We start from the raw sequence: 24,274 nt of genomic DNA on the forward strand, positions 1-24,274 counted from the left end.
CAATTCTTTGGTGCTCAGCCTTCTTCACAGTCCAACTCTCACATCCATACATGACCACAGGAAAAACCATAGCTAAGGAATAGTCTGTATAGAATCCCTTCAAGAAGTATTCTTTATTTCTTAGAATGTTTGTCTGCTGGAACGATCTATCCTTTTGATAACTTCAGGCAACTTCAGTGACTGATTCTAAATAAATTGAATTACTTGAACTAAAATTAGGTAATTGGGAAGAAATGTTAACAGTACAGAAACACAATTTTGAAATATCATTACATTTAATTTTTAAAACTGTTCTGTTGAGTTTATTTGATATATTACCAAATAATTTATTTCTTCAATACTAGAATCAGTTACCACACTTAATCTCTTTGGTGAAGATATTATGTTGTTTAGTCACTAAGTCATGTGCGACTCTTTTGCGATCCCATGGACTGTAGCTTTCCAGGCTCTGTCCATGGGATTTCCCAGGCAAGAATATTGGAGTGGGTTGCCATTCCCTTCTCCAGGGGATCTTCCTGACTCAAGGATCAAACCTGAGTTTTCTGCATTGGCAGGCAGATTTTTTACCTCTCAGTCATCTGGGAAGCCCAAAGATATTATAAACTACTTTAAAAATGAATCTCTTAAAATTTACACCTAAATCTTTATAATTTAAATGTTTGTTTCTTAGCAAATCTAACAAGGGATAAACTGAAGGAAAGAAGCACACTGGCAGTTTCAGATTTCTGTGTTCTGGACATCGTGTCTTTCGTGTGTGAGTTGCAGTCTTGTGTCAGCAGTTCTGTGTGGGAGAGTCTGGCCACAGGAACTTGCTTTTCCTTCTCCCCTTTAGTCACTGAAGACTTCCTTCCTTTTTCTTTGGGCCTCATTGCCCTTGGCCGTGGCCTCTGGATGCTCCTGTTTTCTCTTTGCCAGGTCCAGCTGAGGCTCTGGTCTATAACAACCCCCCCGGTGGGGAAAAGGGAGGCAAAAGCAGGTCTTAGACCAGGGCCAGGATCGCATGCCCTCTCCTGCACAGTGCCATTTCCCACCTCCTGGGATGAAACATGCAGGGTAGTTTTTACTGACACGTGTGGAGCTTACCTCAACCTTTTATATGTGTTTCCCACAGTCCACCCACAGCACAGAATGGTGGGAGGAGAGGTGAGGGCTGGCATGTCTTTAGTCCCACTCATACTACAGGAGAGAGATTTTCTTGACATTTAGTTCAAATCTCTCATCACATTTTTTTCTCCACATGTAGTAGTTAGATCCTATAGAGTCATCTTTGTTTTGAATGAATAGAATGGGAAGAATTTGTGAAGAATGATGTATATGTATATATTTGTTGTTCATTCGCTTAGTTGTGTCCGACTTTGTGACCCCATGGACTGTAGCCTGCCAGGCTCCTCTGTCCACAGGATTTTCCAGGCAAGAATACTGGAGTAGGTTGCCATGTCCTCCTCCAGGGGATCTTCCTGACTCATGGATCAAATCTGGGTCTCCTGCGTTGCAAGCAGATTCTTCACCATTAGAGCCGCCAGGGAAGACTTAGTATAAATAGACTAATGTTAAATACATTTTAAGTGTCTGTGCTTTGTTTTTCTAACAGGTTATGAAGTTCATGGGATGGAAAAAATACCAGAAGAAGGACCAGCACTGATCATTTTTTATCACGGAGCTATTCCCATAGATTTTTACTACTTCATGGCTAAAATTTTTATCCATAAAGGCAGAACTTGCCGAGTAGTAGCGGATCACTTTGTCTTTAAAATTCCAGGTAAACTTTCACTGTAGCTGGTGATAGAAGAATATTTAATGAACACGACCAATTATGTGACAGTCTGTGTATCTTTGAGTTCTCTATTAATAGTATTACATGGAAAATCTTTTTGCCTTTTTAGGGTAGTACACTTGGAACTCCAATTTGGGAGTATCTGTTTTAGGTAATATATCTAAATATAAAAACATTATGGCCAAAAATGTTATCTAATTTCTTTCTTTATTAATAAGTATTTAGTCATTATTTTTCAAAGTTATATCCTAAAATAAATTGTAACTTTTGCCAAACAATATATATTTTGGTATAGAAGGTAGTTAACTTTTCATATGGTGAATTTTTCCATGAGGTATTGATTTGAGAGTTTACTTCTACAGTAATCAGGGTTTGATTACTGTCAGTTGGATAGCAAATGAAAATTAGTGAAATAAGCTAGCCAGGATATATTTTGTCTTTACATAGTAACATAATATTGCCTCAAAAATCCTAATCTATATAGCATATTATGTCTCTTATCATATTTGACTTGCGTGGTAGAATTAAAACTCTTGAGATTGAGGACTACATTCTTTTTAATATTCATGTTCCTAAAGGCTTTGTGCCTTGTAAAAAAGATTAATAGGGGGACTTCTCTAGTGGTCCAGTGGTTAAGACTCTGTGCTTCCACTGCAGGGGGAACAGGTTTGATCCCTGGTTAGGAAACTAAGACCCTGCATGCTGTGTGGTGTGACCCCCCAAACCACAATAAAATAAAAATAAAAAGATTAATAGGAAATTCCCTGGTGGTCCAGCAGTTAAGACTCTGTGCTTTTGCTGCTGAGGGCACAGGTTCAATCCTGGTTGGGGAACTAAGATCCCACAGGCCATATGGTACAGCCAAAAAAGAAAAAAAAAATTAGTAAACTGAATGGTTTCAAACATGATAAGAATTTTTAAAGAATCATTCTAAAGTAAACTCACTAAGATTTTCTTCTGTCACTAAATTACTGGGAACAAGCCAAGAAAATGTATAGCATGTTTTCTGGATTAATAAAAGCAAAAGCCAACCCTCAGCCAGCTAAGCCCCAGACAGTGCATGAAATAACAGTTCACTTAGTGCCTCTCACAGACATGGTTAATGCTTCCAGTATCCCTGTGTCGCTACAAAAGCCATCTTTTTTTATACACAAAAAAAGATGTACTTTGTGTATAAAGTAAGTTGGCTATAAAATATATTTCTTTAGAAAGTAACATGATCACTTTATAATAGACTTGGAAACTAGAGGAAATAACATCATTACATGGTCTTATCATACTAACATGTACCCAGTTATCATTTTGATGTATTTTGCTTCATTTTTAATTTGTACTTTTTCATTTTATGTCAACTATTTTGTGTTCTTTTAAAAAAATTAATGCAACATTAACATTTTTCCATGTTTTATAAAGAACATTTTTAATATATGATTAAAATATTTACTTGTTTTCTCTTATGAAACATTAGGTTGCTTCCATTTTTTAAATATACACAATAGAATGTGAGGGGCTTCCCTGGTGGCTCAGCAGTAAAGAATCCGCCTGCAGTACAGGAGCTGCAGAAGATGTGGGTTTGATCCCTGTGTCAGGAAGATCCCCTGGAGGAGGAAATGGCAACCCACTCCAGTATTCTTTGCAGTCCTTAGGGCTACAAAGAGTCAGACACAACTGAATCGACTTAGCACGCATGCAATAGAATGTGAATATTTTTATTTAGCATTTGACTCTAAAGTTTTCCCCCTTTATAATCTTTATGATCTTATAATATTTTATTAAACCTTCCCTATTTACTCATTTACCTTGAGAGTGTATCAAGTGAGATCAGTGAGCTTTTAATAGAAGATAAAAATTATTTCTTCTCAATAATACTGATAATCTTGCCTCAGACCCTTAAACCTATGAGCAGTTTGGCTATTCTGTACAGTTTTCACTCTCCATCCACATATTTCCCAGTCTCACAGGGCTATGTTATGAACATCAGTCCTCTAATCTTTCAGTTTAGAGTTTGGTTAAAATATTTAATTACTGATAGGATTATTTCTTTCATCCATAAGTAGTTGTAATTTGAAAAACTGTACCATATTAAGACTGGAATGAATTGTTCCCGAGCCAAACAGTAACATTATTAAAAGCTCTTAGTGATATTGCTATTATTGTTGATTTAAAAAGTCTTATTGTTAAATTAGCTCTGTGTAACTTTTAATTTTGGGGGCTTCCGTGGTGGCTCAGATGGTAAAGTGTCTGCCTGCAACACAGGAGACCCAGCTTCGATCCCTAGGTTAGGAAGATCCCCTGGAGAAGGAAATGGCAACCCATTCCAGTACTCTTGCCTGGAAAATTCCATGGACGGAGGAGCCTGGCAGGCTACAGTCCATGGGGTTGCTTTTAATTTGGATAGATTTAACTGTGGCCTGCCAGTTTGGGTAGGTCCAGGTCAGTTAGATTCACTTTCTCCTCAGTGACTCTTTCATGGGGTTAATGGAAGGTTAGATGGGTGGTTGCTGACCCCTCTCATAAATGCTGTGGACAGTGTTTGCCTATGACACGCACTGGAAGAGCTTTAGACTAGACACTCCTAGACCGGAATCTCTGCCCTGCCCTTTGCCAAATGTGTGCCTTTGAGCAAGCCTCTCAATTCTCTGAGCCAACTTTCCTCCTCTGCAAAATGGGCATAAAATTCCCTATTTTCTCAGGTTCTTGGGGGTTTTAATTGAGAATTTGGATATGCAGCCAGAGTTGTAGGTGATCGTGAAGGATGTGATCAGTAAGACATTGCTATTAATTTACCAGCAATATTGATCTTAGATTACCCTTAAGAGTTCCTGTTGGTTTAAAAAAAGTAAAAAAAGAACTTACTGATTTAAGTATAGCGACTACATTATGTAGGTTGTGAAAACTTTTGTTCTCAGAAAATTGGACAAAAAGTACTTAAGATGTATCTTCATGCTAATATATCTTACAGGGTTTAGCTTATTACTTGATGTATTTTGTGCTATTCATGGACCAAGAGAAAAATGTGTTGAAATCCTGCAGAGTGGTCACTTGCTGGCTATCTCACCAGGTGGCGTTCGGGAAGCACTGATGAGTGACGAGACCTACAACATTGTGTGGGGTAATCGGAAAGGCTTCGCTCAGGTTGCAATCGATGCAAAAGTGGTGAGTTGTATAAAACTGATTATTAAAGGAAAGCTAGGTCAACTTTAAAATAAATGCTTAAGTAGCCAAAGTATATCAGAATTTAGATCCTGTCTTTGCACTACTTTAAAAAGTAGTGTCTGTAACTCATAACAATAGACAAATAGTCCTTGTGCATGGGAAGCCATCTTTATAAAAATTCAGTCTGGGAATTTGCGAATACCTAGAAAAGCTTTATTTTACACTTCAAAATCCAGCTTCTTGTATTCAGATTTATGAAATTTTTGTATTCCTTCAGTTATACTCTTTTCATGAGTATAATCAGTCCAATTCTGTGAGTTTAATCCTTTGAGTTGACATATTTCAGTGATGGCTGTTAGTTGGTTTCATTATAATCCTTGTGTCTATGACCAATTTATAACAATAGAACGCAAGTAATATATGATTCCTACCATTTTTCATCAGCAAATGTGATCATCTATCTAATAGTATGAATAAAGATGAGAAATAGATATTGGTGTAATTTAGAGCTTTTAAAAAAGAATGAATTTGTCAACAAAGTGACAGTTCCTCTGGGAGTCACTGTAATTATTCTTAGTAAACTGGAGAATCTGAATGTCATCTGTCCTTTTCTTTTGCTTTGGAAAGTATTTCTCAGCTTTTTGGTCTCTGTAGTGTACTTTGTCCTATGAAACACTTACTACTTATGGGATGTTTCTTCTTTGTTTTTTCTTTATTTTCATTTTAGATTGTCTATCAGAAAAAGAAATCGTGGCACTTGCCAAGGTGGTTTTCTTTTTCCAGGCCAGTTAGTTAGAGACTGCTGCCCATACTTTCACATTTTTGTTTTTTTGTGTGTGTGTTTCCATTGCTGTCATGTAGACACCAGTTTAGACCCTTAACTTGCAAATACAGACCTTTGATTAAAAAAGAAAGGATTATGGATGTCTCCTTCTAACCCAAAAGCAACATTTAAGGAAGAATGGACATTTTTCCTTTATTTTTTAAATCGCAGAGTTACAATAAAATATAATACATTGCGCTCTATTCTCTACTGTACATATTTGTATATGTAACTCCTAGAAGATAGTGCTTTATCAGTGTGATCTTGGTGTGAGTTAATGTACTTGGCCAAGTGTTCTATAATGGACAACATAAAAATTTAAACTCTATTGTCCTACAGTAGGTTATACACTTCCTTAGGACAAAGCCGTCTTTTTATAGTCTGAGTTCTGAGTACAATGATTAGCACTTAGCCTCTGTGTATTTGTTGAATTGATTTTGTAAACACAATATTAAACACTGTAAGAAAGGAGCCTTTTGAATTTAAGTCTAGGTTAATAGTATTACTGATACAGAAAATTAATTTATAGCCTATTTTCTAAAAAATCTTATGTATTAAGATAGAAAACAAAACTTTAGACTTTATGAATACTGTGGACACAAGATGATATATGCACAGTTGTTCAGAAATTAAGGCTAATCAGTATAAATGTACATTGAGCCAATGATAAAAGCTAAAAACCTAGCTCAATTTTCAGGTTTATATTTTGAGAGAATTATTTCTTCCAAGGTGTAAGATAAAAGCTAGAAAAGCTTTATTTTACACTTCAAAATCCAGCTGTAAATCTATTGACGAAAATAGATTTGGAATCACCCACATTGATCATGGGACTCTAATTCCTCATCCTTAAGTAAAGTTTTAAGGACCTTTGTCTGGAAGAAGGCTTGATAGAAAGAAATCACATAAAGAAAGAAACCCTTTCATCAATCCTTGAGTTTCTAGGTAAATAAGATAACCTAGACCATTTAAGGTTTTGGTACAAAACTTGAGAAAATTTAATGAACAGTCCTTCACAAGTTAATCAACAAAAATCTTTAACGTTGCTGGCTTACATCATAGCAGTGTATTGTTGATAAGACTTACATCACCCCCAACCTTTCTTAGCGCTTTTAAAGGCTTTGCATTGGTGCCCTGCACAGTAAGTAGGTGACGTCTGTGATTATTCCAATGTTGCAGATGAGGAAACTCAGGCAGAGAGAGATGGAGGGACCGAAGCAGAGCTTGCAGTTCAGGACGGCAGGCAGCCAGTGCGCTTCACAGTGAGTCCGCCCACCCTGAGCTTAGAGGTCCTTCCAGGTCCAAGAGGGAAGCCTTTCAGCCGCATGTGGCCATAGCTGTAAATGGCACCAGTAACTTATTTAGAAAAGCCTTTGCTCAGTCTCACAGAATTACCATAAACTTTGAGTCAGAATTTAAGACAGTTGTTGCAGGGTTAGCTGCATTTAAATTGTATAATAACAAAGTAATGGAAATTCAAATGAAAAAAATCTAGATTGTCAAAGGAGGTTCACAGAATATTGATAGCAAATACTTAAGGTTCATGTGAAAATTATAGGCATTTTGGTATAATCTAAATAACTCTTTTGTACTGTGGTGTTGGAGAAGACTCTTGAGAGTCCCTTGGACTGCAAGGAGATCCAACCAGTCCATTCTAAAGGAGATCAGTACTGGGTGTTCTTTGGAAGGAATGATGCTAAAGCTGAAACTCCAGTCCTTTGGCCACCTCATGCGAAGAGTTGACTCATTGGAAAAGACTCTGATGCTGGGAGGGATTGGGGACAGGAGGAGAAGGGGACGACAGAGGATGAGATGGCTGGATGGCATCACCAACTCGATGGACATGAGTGTGAGTGAACTCCGGGAGTTGGTGATGGACAGGGAGGCCTGGCGTGCTGCGATTCATGGGGTCGCAAAGAGTCGGACATAACTGAGTGACTGAACTGAACTGAAATCACTTTTATTTTGTGAATTCCTGAGAATTCCGACTTTGTTGAGAATTTTTAGGTAACATTATACCTAAATAAGTTGGGATAAAAATGAGCCTGTGTACTCTAATTGGAAAACAGGTAACAGATGTAAAAGAAGATAGCATTTGTTTCAGTAATATTGTTTATGTGTATTATCTTAATCTATAAAAAAGCTTGAGATGGGATAATTCTTATTACTGTCCCTGTTTCATACATGAAGAAACTGAAGTGTAGTGAGTGACTTACCCACTTACATTTTTGTGGCAAAGACTCCAAGACCACTGTATTTCCTGAGAGGAGTTTTAACAAAATACACAGTCTCTCCCTCTCACATACATGTACAAATTGTTAACATACATTAACAATTTGATTCTAGGTTACTGATGCAACTACCTTGTTATACAAAGCGTCACAAAGAAAGGAGTGAACTACAGTACTTAGTTGTAATAACGATAATGCTTGTAGCTGAAAGGCAGCAAGCTTGAACATGAATATAGAAATCACAGACCCAGGGTACAGCCTGGAGTAGTAAGCCTGTAGGGTAAGCTTTCTCCTGTTTAGTGTCTTCTAGAAATGCCCAGCCTCTGGAGAGTTAGCCATTAAAGGATGATAATGCAACTTAAAGAGCCTTTTGATGAGGGTGAAAGAGGAGAGTGAAAACACTGGCTTGAAAAATCAACGTGAAAAAAACAAAGATCATAGCATCTGGTCCCGTCACTTCACAGAAGGGAAAAAAGTGGAAGCAGTGACAGATTTTATTTTCTTGGCCCTGAAATCATTATGGATGGTGACTGCAGCCATGAAATTAAAAGATGCTTGTTCCTTGAAAGGAAAGCTATGACAAACCTAGTGCATGTGTTCTAAGTTGCCTCAGTCGTGTCTGACTCTGTGACCCTGTGGACTGTACCTCACAAGGCTCCTCTGTCCATGGGATTCTCCAGGCAAGAATACTGGAGTGGGTTGCCATTCCCTTCTCTAGTGGATCTTCCTGGCACACGGATTGCATCTACGTCTCTTATGTCTCCTGCATCGGCAGGTGGGTTCCTTACCACTAGCACCACTTGGGAAGCACCATGACAAGCATAGACGTATATTAAGAAGCAGAGACATCATTTTGCTGACAAGGGTCTGTATAGTCAAAGCTGTGGTTTTTCTAGTAGTCAAGTACAATGTGAAACTTGGACCATAAAGAAGGGTGAACACTGAAGAATTGATGATTTTGAATTGTGGTGCTGGAGAAGACTCTTGAGAGTCCCTTGGACTGCAAGGAGATCAAACCAGTCAATCCTAAAGGAAAGTAACCCTGAATATTCATTGGAAGGACTGATGCTGAAGCTGAAGCTTCAGTACTTTGGCCACCTGATGCAAAAAGCCCACTCATTGGAGAAGACCCTGATGCTGGGAAAGATTGAGGATAGGAGGAGAAGGGGGCGACAGAGGATGAAATGGTTGGATAGCTTCACCAACTCACTGGATGAGAATTTGAGCAAACTCCAGGAGATAGTGGAGGACAGAGGAGTCTGGTGCGCTGTAGTCAATGAGGTCACAAAGAGTCAGGCGTGACTTAGTGACTGAACAACAACTACAAATGCATCCTGAAGAATCTTTATAAAGTACACCCTTCGATACAAACTTTGGGCTTAATGCCAGAGTAAATCTGGCAGAACTGGTTGGAGAAGGCAAAGTGATATACATGTGAGCTGGAAGTTTTCTGTTCCTTCTTGGGCATCTTATCTTCTCAACTCTGAAGACATCATGCAACTATTTAAAACATTAGGATTCCAGCTGTTGCTTTATTCTACAAAACTAGTGGTGGTTTTAGAAAAATCATAATCTGGATTTTTTTACAGAAGAGTCAGTCTACTTTGTCTTAGGTGTTAGCTTTGTGAATGAACTCCAGCAGATTTTAAATTCTTCCTCGGACTGCTTTTCTTTACACGACTTCCCTCTATCCTAACTGGTTTTTAAAATGCTGGCTGTCTGTTTCCTACCCTTTGTTTTCAGAGAACATAAGTGAATTCCTCAGAATTTTCTTTCTGTTCTGTCGATTCATTCCTTCTGTGGTTTGTCCATTACACTGTCTGTCAGCACCTACTTTTTCTGGGCAGTGTTCCAGGTGCTGGGGATCCAACTGTGAACGAAACAAAGTCTCTGCTGTCGGTTACAGAGATAATAAATAAGTGATCAGTTAGGTATATGTGAGGGAGTAAGTTTTATGAAGAAAGCTGTGCCTGCAGAATCTTTCCTTCAGCCCACCACTTTTTACTGCTTTCCAAAGCTGAAAAGGAACAGCTTTTTAAATGTCAGCTTATGTAAATGTTTCAGGCCCTGCTCACTAAGCCAGGTCACTCTGATTTAGCAAATGCTGATGGTAGACTGTAAGTGAAGTGACATTCGCCCTTCCCCACCAATTTTATCTATTCTAAACATCATTTAATTCGGTATGTTTTGTGTACATTTTAAAGTATTTTATTCAATTTTTTATCTACTTCAGTTTCACTATGGCATAATCTCCTTACATGGTCCTTTGCTACTTAATCCATTATTTTATGATTAGATAAGGCCTCCATTTTAAGTGAGTGAAGTCGTTCAGTCATGTCCGGCTCTTTGCAACCCCGTGGACTGTAGCCTGCCAGGCTCCTCCATCCTTGGTATTTTCCAAGCAAGAATACTGGAGTGGGTTGCCATTTCCTTTTCCAGGGGATCTTCCTGACCCAGGGATCGAACCTGGGTCTCCCACATTGCAAGCAGACTGTCTATCATCTGAGCCACCAGGGAATCATATTTAATCATTGATATTCATGGAAAAATAAAAACCATGAGCTTGTGAACAGATATCCTCCAAAATTAATGATATGAAGAGTTTATATATACACACACACATACACACATACGCTTTTCCTATTTTTTGGTGTTGAGTCTTTTTTTTTTTTTAATTTTATTTTATTTTTAAACTTTACATAATTGTATTAGTTTTGCCAAATATCAAAATGAATCCGCCACAGGTATACATGTGTTCCCCATCCTGAACCCTCCTCCTCCTCCCTCCCCATTCCATCCCTCTGGGTCGTCCCAGTGCACCAGCCCCAAGCATCCAGTATCGTGCATCGAACCTGGACTGGCGACTCGTTTCATACATGATATTTTACATGTTTCAATGCCATTCTCCCAAATCATCCCACCCTCTCCTCTCCCACAGAGTCCAAAAGACTGTTGAGTCTTATATATGGGTTTCCCTGGTGGCTCAGCAGTAAAGAATATGCCTGCCAGTGCAGGAGACGGGGATTCAATCCCTGGTCTGAAAGATCACCTGGAGAAGGAAGTGCCAACCCACTCCAGTACTCTTACCTGGAGAAACCCATGGACAGAGGAGCCTGATGGGCTACAGTCTATGGGGTCACAAAAAGAGTCAGACACAGCTTAGCGACTTAACAACAATTTATACAGTTTTCACTGATATTGAACACTTTCAGATTTAATAAGATCACACACAAAAAATGGTGTTTCACTAATTTCAGGATAGCATCTTGCCAAAACTTATTTAAAATTATATAAATTTCCCCATAGAGAGAATTTCTGTCTTGTAACTTTTTCTTCAGTGAGCATACTATTCAGTACCCCACTAAAACCAGTTTAATTATCATTCATTTTACTCAATGACATTGATGATTACTTTAATCCTTGAGTTTCAGGAGTTCATATAGAATGATAGCAAAGCTGGCAAATGAAATATTGCATATTACCACTAGAGGGTAGTGTTTCCAATTTATATATATATATATTCATATTTATAAATACCACGTTAATTTTACTCAATAAATCACACTAGTGATAACAGTATATTTTTATTTTTTAAAATACCTTAGTTTTGTGACTTAAACAGGCCCTTAAAATTTTGCAATAGTGACTTAATGGAGACATCAAATGGATTAATGTATTTACTTTTTAATTCAAATTCTCTCTTTAGCCCATTATTCCTATGTTTACACAAAATATTCGAGAAGGATTTAGATCACTTGGAGGAACAAGTAAGTTCTGATTCATATGGTTTTTCTAAGTATAACTGTAATATTTAGAATGTAATATTTTAAATATTTGGACTTTTAAATGCTATGCAGAAACCTTTTGAATTTATTTTAGAAAATGCATATACTATTTAGGTATTTTTCTTTTTTAAATCTAAGTGATAACTGGTTCTAAGTGGTGGCAGTTCTAGGTGTTCAATTTTTGTTGAGTCTCATATATACTGAAGATTATTTACCATGGGCTTTTAAAAATTGCATAGTGAATTTTCTAATTCTGTGTTAAACCATATTGTTGAGGTTTAGAACAGACTTACATATTACCCAGACTACGTTCCTAACTCATTCCTGAAGAAGTTACAGCTTTAAAAATGGATGACAACAAAATACTGAATTAAGATTAGCAACCTAAGGAGATACCATTTGCTTTCATTTATTACTGTTACTTCTTGTTCTTTTTATTTTTTTGAACCATGATAAACTTACATCAAAGAGTTCTTTTTGCCTACCTTTAGTTTTTGATAAAAATAGCTTTGAACCTAGCTATAGTAAGGATCGGAGAAGGCAATGGCACCCCACTTTAGTACTCTTGCCTGGAAAATCCCATGGACAGAGCAGCCTGGTAGGCTGCAGTCCATGGAGTTGCTAAGACTGAGTGACTTCACTTTCACTTTTCACTTTCATGCATTGGAGAAGGAAATGGCAACCCACTCCAGTGTTCTTGTCTGAAGAATCCCAGGGGCGGGGGAGCCTAGTGGGCTGCTGTCTGTGGGGTCACACAGAGTCAGACATGACTGAAGCGACTTAACAGCAGCAGCAGCATAGGAAGGATAGCAATTAGATGTGCTTTCTGTTTGGAGTTTGTTGTTGGCTTATTTATTTTTATGAAATTTTTATGGTTTGTTTTGTACCCTGTGGTTTCTGTATTTGATTATATTTTGTATCCTTAGCACTATATTGTTAGTGTTCCTATCCATATATAAATCCCATCCTGAAAACCCTAAACTTCTATTGTTCCTTTTATATCTAATGTTGGTGTATAGTTGATATTATATTATGTTTTCTTAGGTCTTTTTTTTTCCAAATGTGAAATAGAAAGGCAGGTTAATGTGATGTTTAGCTTTTGTTGTATAATTGTTCCTTCTAATTTTCTTTCAGGTCATTTCTTTAGAATTTAAGTTGTATACAAGAAATCATTCCTAATTTTGCATATCAGAAATCATTCCTAATTTTGTTCCTTTAACTGTAAAGTGGTTTTAAAATTTTTTGACTGCCTTTTTTATTTTAACAGTTGAATATCTCAAAAATTGATGTGTAGTAATGTATTGTTTTGAGTACTACTCTGAGTCTTATGGTATATTCTGTGTTTCCACATATAAACAGTGTTTTAAACTTTCAGTACAATTCATAATTGTATATTCCATGTTCTTGCCTTTTGTGGATTGTTTTGTAAACTTATACAGTCTTAGCCCATCAGTTTATTTTACATTACTACCACTTTTAATCTTGCTAAATTTCGCACTTGGTCCTTAGCACTAATAATTCTTTCCCCTAATTTACAGTATTTTTAGTCTTAGTTTTTCAGTGTATTTTGGTCTCATGTTTATTTGAATTTATTTTATGGCTCCATTTTTTCTTTTATTCATGTAAGTCACATATTTATGAGCCTCTAGACTGTTTAGCCTCTTTTTGTCTTTATCTGTTTTGCAATAATAGTAATTAGTTTGTCTTTTAAAATTCTTATTTTTTGAAAGCTCATCTCCACACCTACCCCCCATTAATAGACCTTATTTATTGAGCATTTTTAGGTTGACAGAAAAATAGAGCAGAAGGCACAGAGGGGCCCACACACCTCCCCACCCCCCGGTTTCTTCTGTCACTGGCATCTTGCGTTAGTGTGGCACATTTGTTACCTTCAGGGAAAAGCCTCCCTTTAAAAAAAAATGTGTTAATTGCCAGGAGATGATACTGGGTGCCACCTTCCTCGAAGTCTTACATAATTCATTTGAAAGATTACAATTATATGCTCAGAATATGTAACCATTAAAATGATTTCATTTCCTTTAAAACAGGGCTGTTTAGGTGGCTTTATGAAAAGTTCCGCTATCCATTTGCCCCCATGTACGGAGGTTTTCCTGTGAAGTTGCGCACGTACTTAGGTGATCCCATTCCATACGACCCAAAGATCACAGCAGAAGAACTAGCCGAAAAGGTAAATTATTCTTTCTTTAGTTTTAGGACATATTTTTACTTTTACTGAAAATGAACTCATTAATTCCACAAATGTGTTCTGGATCAGCAGTGACTTTTCCCCCAAGGGACATCTGCCTGTGCCTGGGGACATTTTTATTGTCACAGTGGACAGAACTCGGGAGGTGGTGGTGCCCTTGGTGTCCCGTGGGTAGAGGTCAAGGATGCTGGTAGATATTCTGTGGTGGGCAGGGCAGTCCCCACAGCGAAGAGCTGTTCTTTCTAAAATGTCAGTACTGTTGAGGTTGAAGTTCTTGGCCCTGATATTTAAAAAGTTTTGTAAGTGATGTTTAGAAGAAGAAAGCTTTGACCTCCATGAAAAGAAAGAAATTGCCTTTGTCTGGTAGAAGTAGCTTGGGAGGAAAACGGACGCTTGTTTGTGAGTTGCGGAGTCAGGTTGTTTGCTCTGTGACGCAGGCAGGCCCCACCACCCTGCTCTAGTCTAGGGGAGAGACAGGGAGCCCACTCACATGTACCCAGAGGGTCACAGGCGACTGATCACGTTCACTGTTGAAAACTGTCTGCCACCCAGTAAGTGCTCTGTGGATGCTGGCTACTGTTGCTATCCTAGGAACATATAGCCCCATGTAGAAGGTCAGTAACTGATGTTTTTAAGGTGATGTGTTAGCACAAGGGGGCTTCCCAGGTGGTTCAATAGTAAAAGAATATACCTGTCAATGCAGGAGACGTGAGTTCAATCCCAGGGTTGGGAAGATCCCCTGGAGAAGGAAATGGCAACCCTCTCCAGTATTCTTGCCTGGGAAATCCCATGATAGAGGAGCCTGGTGGGCCATAGTCCATGGGGTCACAAAGAGTTGGACACGACTAAGCAACTGAGCATGCGCGTGAGCACTTTAGCACAATGCTGTGCTTGTGGCTTGATTTCTCAACCTGAGTACTGCTGACATTTTGTTGTGGGAGCTGGAAAGGGGTGAAACATCCATGAGCCCGCCAGAAAACTTCCTACTACTTTTTCCCTTCTGATTTCCCCCCTTCAGTTCTTTTTAGTGTTTACGGTGTGTAGGGCATTGCTGTGCATAATGCTAGAAAAATGCTAAGGTGTATCTTAAGGTATAGAAAGTTGCCATGCGGACAGTATCTGTAATTGAACTGTAATGAAGTGAATGTAGGAAATACGGGTGTGTAATATACCATTATATATATGTACCACAGCTTCTTTATCCGTTCATCTGTTGTTTGACATTTAGGTTATCCAATGTCCTGGCTATTAAAAACAGTGCTGCAATGAACACTGGGGTACATGTGTCCTTTTGACTTATGGTTTTCTCAGGGTATATGCCCAGTAGTAGGATTGCTGGGTTACATGGGGGAGGGGTTGGGAAAGAGGCTCAAGAGGGAGGGGATATATGTATACATATAGGTGATTCACTTTGTTATACAGCCAGAAATTAACACAGCATTGTAAAGCAATGATAGTCCAAAAAAATAAAATGAAAATTAAAGAAACATGCTATGCACCTTGAATAGTCACTGCATGAATAAAAGTTTAAGAACCTTCAGTACTAAACACAGTTTGCAACATTTCATTATTTTTTGTATGTTTAGAATGCCGAAAGGTTTTTGAAGTTAAATTAACAGTATTACATTAAAAAACAAAACTGAGAAAGAAGTCATTCATTCTGAGGATTGATAGATGCTAAGTTTGGGAAGACTTCTTTAAAGTACTGCTGCTAAGTTACTTCAGTCGTATCCGACTCTGTGCGACCCCATAGACGCCAGACCACCAGGCTCCCCCGTCCCTGGGATTCTCCAGGCAAGAACACTGGAGTGGGTTGCCATTTCCTTCTCCAATGCATGAAAGTGAAAAGTGAAAGTGAAGTCGCTCAGTCGTATCAGACTCCTAGCGACCCCATGGACTGCAGCCTACCAGGCCCCTCCATCCATGGGATTTTCCAGGCAAGAGTACTGGAGTGGGTTGCCATTGCCTTCTCCGCTTTAAAGTACTAGTATGTTAAAAAAAAGTATTAAAGTATAAATATAATAATAAATAAATAATAATTTATTTATTATTAAATAGTAATAATAAAGTATTATATTAAAGTATACTATATTAAAGTACTATATATATCCTTACAAACTAAATATCTACATTGAGAACTAAAAGAATAATGGCTTTTCTTTTGCTTTCTTGATAGACGAAGGATGCTGTTCAAGCTCTGATTGACAAGCACCAAAGAATACCCGGAAACATAATGAGTGCTTTGCTAGAACGTTTTCGTAACAAACAAAAGATCAACCAGAAGACTCTTTAATACATTTATATTAATATGTTTGTATCTATAGGACTGTATTCTGAATTTTGTAGGTTCTATAATTAGTATTTTTTTTTAAAAAATCATGTCAAGAAGCATCTTTCATTGAACTTGTTTGCTTAAAATTATGTTGTCAATTATGTTTCTGCAATCAGTTGTGTCAAATTTAAACAGTAACTCACTACATGCATCATAATTCAGAAAATGATCATGATTCTTTTTATAATTTTCTAATCATGTATCATAAACATAGATCCTTAAATCTATGATCTTCCCTAGTAGCTCATCTGGTAAAGAATCTGCCTGTAATGCAGGAGACCCAGGTTTGATCCCTGGGTCGGGAAGATCCCCTGGAGAGGGGAATGGCTACCCACTCCATGCCTCATAATTTGGAAAATGATCATGGTTCTTTTTATAGTTGCCTAATCATGTATCCTACACATAGATCCTTAAAGTTTAGTTTATCAATAATAGCAGTGGAGGTAAACAAACATTCCTAAATAATGCATCTAGTTTCTGCATCTCTTGCACTGAGCCAGTTTTGCAAGATGGCTTAACCTAGGGTTTTAGTACAGATGCTTAAGTTAGAGAAAAACAAGCTCTTTCCTCTGCTTCTCATTCCTTTCATGACCTTCAGCAAATCACATATTTTTGTGCCTCAACAATTCACTTTTTAAAAACATGTTAATCCTTTGGTGAGGAATATTGTTTTAACTCTTTATATTTGGTGTGATTGATATCCATAGTATGGAAATTATGACTGTATAAACTAAACAATACCAAGATCTTTTAGAAGTTTGTGTATTTATTTTGTCCATAGGATGTTTAAATTATTCCTTCAGGTATGATGTCAAGTTGCCAAGCAACAATGAAAAAGATGTACTGTTTTTCAAACTAAGTAAAACAGAAATTAGGGAAAGTAAAATTCCTAATTATTGTGGTTATTCTTTTTAGTATTATATTTTTAATGAGAATCTGTAGACAAACCATAGAAGGTATGCTCTGCGTCGTCTGCCCTGTAATGTGGCATTTAATAGTGTCAGGTTAGAAATCACAGTCATGCCCTGCATCTCGTACTTTAGAAGCTGACTCTAGGCTGATGACAGCCCCGGGAGAAAGCTCTGCTTTTCTCAGCATCCTGGTTCATTCAGCTTGACTCTGCATCCAGACGGATGGTTTATTGTTTCAATAAAAATATACTTGAATGATGAATTTATGTGAACATAGGGCTCTCTGAAAAATTAATGGGTTTCGATTTGTTGTCTCTTTGAAATCTGAATTTAAAAGTATTTAAACAGAATACTGCCGGGAATCAAATGCAGTATGTCCCTCTCCCTTTTTAAGATATTAAATTACTTGGATTTTTGTATACACTTTTGTATAACAAGTATGTATGTATGATATGTGTAATGTATGTACAATTAAGAAAAATAAAAAAAGTAAAGCTGAATTGCAGTTCCTGTTCTTGTGAGATTACATATGTGACATTTTTTAAAATTTAAACTGATTTCTTATTTTACTATTTATGCTTTTCTCACCTATAGTCATATTTCATCAATCTCAGCCATAATGAATAAACCTGGCTTTTAAGTGTAATAAATATATTTTAATTTCAGTGAAAAGTATCAACTAATTTGCAGCTTTTTTTTCCCTCTCAAGTAGTGAGCACTGTTTTTTAAAAAATTCATCAATATTTCCAGAGTTTAAAAAATGGTCATAATATGAATGAGAATAATGTTTTTTTGGCAACTATTGGGTTTTAAAACCTGAAGAAAGAACAACATTCATTGCTAATGTAGCAAAAGCCATTATTTTTTTTACAGTATTGAAGTTTTACTGCTTTACTTAAAACTTTTTTCTTCTCTGATAGAGAAGTATTAACAAGAAGGCTGTCTCATTTAATACAAAGTCTTTATCTATGCTATTTGAATTTAAATGCCATTTAGAAGAATGAGGGGGCTTCCCTGGTGGCTACCCTGGTGGTAAAGAATCTGCTTGCAATGCAGGAGACCCAGGTCCGAGCCCTGAGTCAGGGAGATCCTCTAGAGAAGGGAATGGCTACCCACGCCAGTATTCCTGCCTGGAGAAGCTCATGGACAGAGGAGCCGGGTGAGCTACAGTCCCTGGGATTGCAGAGACACAACTGAACTACAGTCACTTTCACTGGAAGATTGAGGGAATGCGACTAAATGTAGACATAAGTAATATTATTATTAACATTATTGCATAATAATAATAGATCTAAATATGAGACCCTCTGAAGTTAATGACATTTATGAACCATTGAAATAATAGATGTTTACAGGGATAAGTTGGGTGTGTTTTGTATTTGTGTATACAATTACTATTTTTAAAATACATTTTTCTCTTAGTGTATATGTTTTATTGAAGTATAGTTGGCTTTCAGTGTTTCAGGTGCACAGCAAGGTGATTCAGTTGTACAGGTACACACATATTTTTTTGAAATTATTTTCCATTATAAGTTATTACAAGATACTGCCTGTAGTTTCCTGTGCTATACAGTAAGCCTTTGTTGCTTGTTGCATGTCTATTTTTTAAAGTTAGTAGTCCAGCATTCTATTCATACTAAGTGGGTGACATCTTTCAAGAAGCCCTGAATGCAGAACGCTAAGGCACACCTATGGTCTTTCCTCAGAATGCACTGTGTGTGTGTGCATGCTCAGTTGTGTCTGACTCTTTGTGATCCCATGGACTGCAGCCCTCCACTCTCCTCTGTCCATGGGATTTCCCAGGCAAGAACATGGAGTGGGTTGTCATTTCCTTCTTCCGGTAAAATATACTTTTGTTACTTCTTTGTTGTGGCAAAATATACACACCTAAATTTACAATTTGTTAAGCCCAGTTCTTCACTCAGGATGTCCATCTCCCCGGGAAACTAAGCATTAAGTTAATTAAGATGACAGTTCTGTATTTCTGGTCCGCATTTGGATCAAGTTCCATGTTATTAGAGGCTTCCCACGTGGCTCAGTGGTAAGGAATCCCATCTGCCAATACAGGAGACAAAGGAGACATGGATTTGATCCTTGGGTCGGGAAGATCCCCTGGAGGAGGAAATGACAACCCACTCCAGTGTTCTTGCCTGGGAAATCCCATGGACAGAGGAGCCTGGCAGGCTACAGTCTGTGGGGTCACAGAGAGTCGGACACAGCTGAGCAACTGAGCTCACACATCTGTGTTCTTAACAAGGGTGACAAGCCTACATGTTACTACTCTCCCTTTTTCCCTCTTCCCGTCACTTGATTTTAGTCATACATATTTTGTATTGTTTTAGTTTATCTGCTCCTCGCCCCAACTTTTCCTCTGCGTAGGCACACAATGCCCTCAACCCCTCCAGCTTCCCTGGGCTAACACTTATTCAGCTAAAACACCTGGTCCATGACAGTCTTCTCTGCCTCTCTGCAGGTTTGGGTGCCTTAGGTTTCCTTTGTTTTTTGTTTGTCTCACTTGTAATTGAGTAGACATTATGTAACGGAAGCATGGTAGCTCTGTGGTTGAGAGCTTGAGCTCCAGACACAGCCAGACTGGGTTTGAATGTCGCCTCTTCCACATCTTAGTAGGAAGAGCGTGGTTAACTCACATCACCTCTTCAAACGAACACCAGATGTAACTCACTCGGCACAGTGCTGGCATAGATACTGATACATGTCATATTGTGTGCATCCTCAGTTGTGTCCAACTCTTTGCAACCCCATGGATTGTAGCCTGCCAGGTTCCTCTGTCCATGGGATTCTCCAGGCAACAATATTGGATGTGGGTAGCCATTTACTTCCCTAGAGGATCTTTTCAACCCAGGGACTAAACACGCATCTCCTGCTTTGGCAGGAGGATTCTTTAAGTATATGTGTATATCAGATCAGATCAGTCGCTCAGTCGTGTCCGACTGTTTGTGACCCCATGAATCGCAGCACGCCAGGCCTCCCTGTCCATCACCAACTCCCAGAGTTCACTCAGACTCAACCTCCATCGAGTCAGTGATGCCATCCAGCCATCTCTGTCCTCCCCTTCTCCTCCTGTCCCCAATCCCTCCCAGCATCAGAGTCTTTTCCAATGAGTCAACTCTTCGCATGAGGTGGCCAAAGGACTGGAGTTTCAGCTTTAACATCATTCCTTCCAAAGAAATCCCAGGGCTGATCTCCTTCAGAATGGACTGGTTGGATCTCCTTGCAGTCCAAGGGACTCTCAAGAGTCTTTTCCACATATATATGTATATATATAGTATTTGTTTGGCTGCACTGGGTATTAGTTGTAGCATGTGCAATCTTTAGCTGCAGCATGTAAACTGTTAGTTGAGGCATGTGGGATCTGGTTCTCTGACCAGGAATCGAACCCAGGCCTCCTGCTTTGGGAGCATGGAGTCTTAGCCACTGGATCACCAGTTAACTCCCATCATTATTAGTATCAAGAATCAGCAAATTAAGAGTCGTATCACCGACTGTTGAGTCCTTGCTTCCTTGAAGAATACTTTTATAGTTCCTGAATAAATGAGTGTATGAGAAGACCAAAATATTTTCTTGGGATAAAAAAATCACTTGACTGACTTCATATAAAAAAGCAATTTAATTGATTTGTAGAAAATGCACCATGGTATTTAAATCCCAAGCAAGAAGTTCTACTAGTTAAGAAATTAGAATCAGTTCAAAAATAGTTTGCTTTATTGATAAATCAAAAAAGTCTTGATTCCCCTAAAGATCAATGTCCAGAACTACATGAAAGCTAGAATGTAGACAGCAAATAAATTCTGTGTAAAATGCATTGTATTGAGTTTCCTGCAAATCAAATCTAGGAATTGTTCGTTTCATTGATTGGTGCTGCCATCATGAAATGCTATAAAGAGGGATCTTTCAAGTGTTCCAGGAAACAATTAAATGGATTTTGTGAAACCTGTGTGGGATAACTTTGGGAAATGAACAGTGTTTTCTGTGTGTGTTCAAGACTGCAAAAGAATAATTGGCCTTAAATTTAGGCAAGTGTGGTATTGATTAAGTTTCTTGAGCCTCAAGCTGATGAAGTACTATAATAGGCTGCACAGGGAGGTTGTGAATCCCAGAAAAGTTGTTTTTTTTTTTTTTAAGATAATACTACATGAAAGACACATTCCATCCATTTCCTCCTGGAAAAAACTTTACTTTCCCTCCTCCACCTGGGTCACATTTGAACCTGTATTCATTCTTTCTTTCCTACTAACATGGTCGATGCTAATTTTTATGAAAAAGATGGTTGACAAGATTTCCTTTTCGCATTATATCGTATTTATCTTGTTTTCATTTATTTATTTGGCTGCACTGAGTCTTCGTTGTGGCACTCGAAATTTTCAGTTGTGACATGCCAACCCTCAGTTGTGGCATGTGGGATCTAGTTCCTTGACTAGGGATCAAACCCAGGCCTCCTGCATTGGGACTGAAGCATCTTAGCCACTGGACCCCCAGGGACGTCTTATAGGTTCACTCTCTGGTTAGGAGCTAAGATCCCACATGCCTCGCATACAAAAAAACAAAATATGAAACAGAAACAGTGCTGTGACAAACTCAATAAAGATTTTTAAAAGTAGTCCACATCAAAAAAATATTTTTTAAAAAAGAAAAGAGCCTTGATTCACAAGTGAATCGAGTGGCCTGAGCCTATTAAGTTTGAACTCCAGCACGAGAGAGTCCATTGGTATCTTTGCTCTAGAGATTTTGCTTATTTTTAAAAATTTTTTCACTTTTATTTTTTCCTTTACTAGACTGCTGCTCAAAATAAACATAACTTTATTTTTTCTTGTAATGAAAAGTGAAAGTGAAGTCGCTCAATCATGTCTGACTCTTTGGGACCCCCATGGACTGTAGCCTACCAGGCTTCTCAGTCTTTGGGATTTTCCAGGCAAGAGTACTGGAGTGGGTTGCCATTTCTTTTTCCAGGGGATCTTCACAACCCAGGGATTGAACCCAGGTCTCCCGCATTGTAGACAGACGCTTTACCCTCTGAGCCACCAAATAATACATTAATAGAAATAAATCCAGACAATACAAAAAGGTGTGAAGTAAAAATGAAAATTACTACCACCCAGAGAGAAATCTTATTAACATTTTGATGTGTGCCTTTTCATATTTTTTCTATGCATGTAAAAATGTGATTATATTACAATGCTGTTTTGTAATCTTTTTATTAAGCATAACATATCAGGAGCATTTTTCTTTTTAATGAATATTGATCTTCATGATTATTTTTGAATCTTTCATAACAATAGCCATGCAAAGGCTGAACCATGATGTATTTAATTAGTTCCCTATTGAGAATTGAGAAAACACGCTTTTCACTTTTTCACTATTATGAATAACAGCATGATGAACATATCTGTACATGTAACTTTGTATGCCTTACTAGTTCTTTCCTTGGGATAAATTCACAGAGGTAACATGGCTAGGTAAAGGATATGCATATTAAAAAACTGATTACATATTGCCAAATTACTCTCTAGGTAAGTTGATTTTATTTACATTACTGAGATGTTGGCATGGGAATATGCTGCTGTTCATATTACAAATACCAGCTCATAGTAATCTTAAAATTTTGTCAATCTACATAAATACTCTACCACATGTAAAATAGCTAGCTAGTGGGAAGCTGCTTACAGCACAGGGAACCCAGCTCAGTGCCTTGTGATGATCTAGAGGGGTGGGATGAGAGCAGGTGGAGTGGGAGGAAGGATCAAGAGGGAGGGGATATCTGTATACATATGGCTGATTCACTTTGTTGTACAGCAGAAACTACTCAACATTGTAAAACAATTCTACTACAATAAAAAAATTAAAATTTTTCAAAAATCTCCTCCCCTGCCCCCCAAAATTTGTCAATCTGTTAGGCAAAAATGATTCTTCTTGTTTAATTATTTTGCTTACTCAATGGTGAAAGTATTGATCCAATTCTGGACATCACTAGGGTTTGATCCCACATAGAGAAAGTAACCAGTGACCTGACTCTGATAAAGGCCAACGTGATAGCCTGCTGACTCCCTTTTTTGTTTTAACTCATCTACTCCTGAGGTCTATACAGATTAAATTACTGACTGTATTGATTTTCAGTTCCCTCTTTGGTCCCAAATCTCCAAAAATAAATTGGGAAGAATTTGGGAGGATCTTGAAAAATTTATATATTACCAGTGTATCCCCCTCACTTCAGTGTGAGAGAATGAAGCAGGTCTGACCCTTCTTCACCCCTGCAAGCCCATCACTTTCCTTTGCGTCTTCACATTGTCTGCTTGAAATATTTTTTTTTTTCCTCAAAAACACTCTTTCTCATCTAACAGTGACTTGTTCATTTCCTCCCATTCCACTGTTCTTTTGTTTTAATTTAATTTAACACACATGTAACTGTTGGTTATTTTACATCATACAATTAAATGGTCTTTGGCATGCTGACAATGTAGTTCAACCATCACCTCTATGTAATTTCAAGAACTTTTCATCACCCCAAAAGGAAGCCCTGTGCCCTTTGAAGCAGTCGCTCCCCACTCCCTCGTGTGGGAGGCCCTCGCCAGCCTGACAAGGGAGCTAAGACACAGACCCTCAAAAGAAAAGCAACTGAACATCACATGTGTTTCTGGTGGGGTGTGAATCTTAGTCAGGAACGCAAAAATGACCTCCCTTGAGCTGCAGCTCTTGCTACGAAGAAAACAGTGTGTTATCCTTTTGTCAGAACTGGATTGAATCTGATCTGTTGAAAATGGAACTTATGATACTAACGCTAGAAATCTCTTAAGTTGGAATTTGAGTGGCATGCAATATGATATTATGGAAATATGCGTAAAATATGCTTCCTTCTAGGTTTTGTTCACATTGGCTGTAAAACTTTGTAAAAAATTGTTGACTGGATTCTTCTCAGTGAACAAAAGCACTTCAAATACTAAATAATACTATCACCTATTTATATTCTATTTAATGTCCATTTTAATACTATGATTTATTTCAACTTCCTTCATACATGAAACATAAATGATTGATATTTCTCTA

General features: G+C 37.9%; 1 protein-coding gene across 6 annotated transcripts in view; it reads left to right on the top strand.

The window, feature by feature from the left end:
• TMEM68 (transmembrane protein 68) overlaps window positions 1–17,715 on the top strand; it is a 36,382-nt gene extending 18,667 nt beyond the window's left edge. For 4 of the 6 annotated variants that reach the window (XM_025265395.3, XM_025265397.3, XM_025265394.3 and 1 more), the window contains 5 exons: window positions 1,592–1,759; window positions 4,737–4,930; window positions 11,688–11,748; window positions 13,815–13,954; window positions 16,149–17,715. In XM_025265395.3, the coding sequence (XP_025121180.1) occupies window positions 1,592–1,759; window positions 4,737–4,930; window positions 11,688–11,748; window positions 13,815–13,954; window positions 16,149–16,265 (680 nt within the window). In that variant the 3' untranslated portion in view covers window positions 16,266–17,715. Of the gene's footprint in view, window positions 1–1,591; window positions 1,760–4,736; window positions 4,931–6,929; window positions 7,013–11,687; window positions 11,749–13,814; window positions 13,955–16,148 lie in introns of all 6 variants that reach the window. The other 2 variants (XR_003103646.3, XM_025265398.3) reach the window with 2 other exon arrangements.
• The last annotated feature ends 6,559 nt before the right edge of the window (window positions 17,716–24,274 follow it).

Source organism: Bubalus bubalis, chromosome 15 (genome assembly GCF_019923935.1).
Source record: "Bubalus bubalis isolate 160015118507 breed Murrah chromosome 15, NDDB_SH_1, whole genome shotgun sequence".
In the NCBI taxonomy this organism is placed as follows: Eukaryota; Metazoa; Chordata; class Mammalia; order Artiodactyla; family Bovidae; genus Bubalus; species Bubalus bubalis.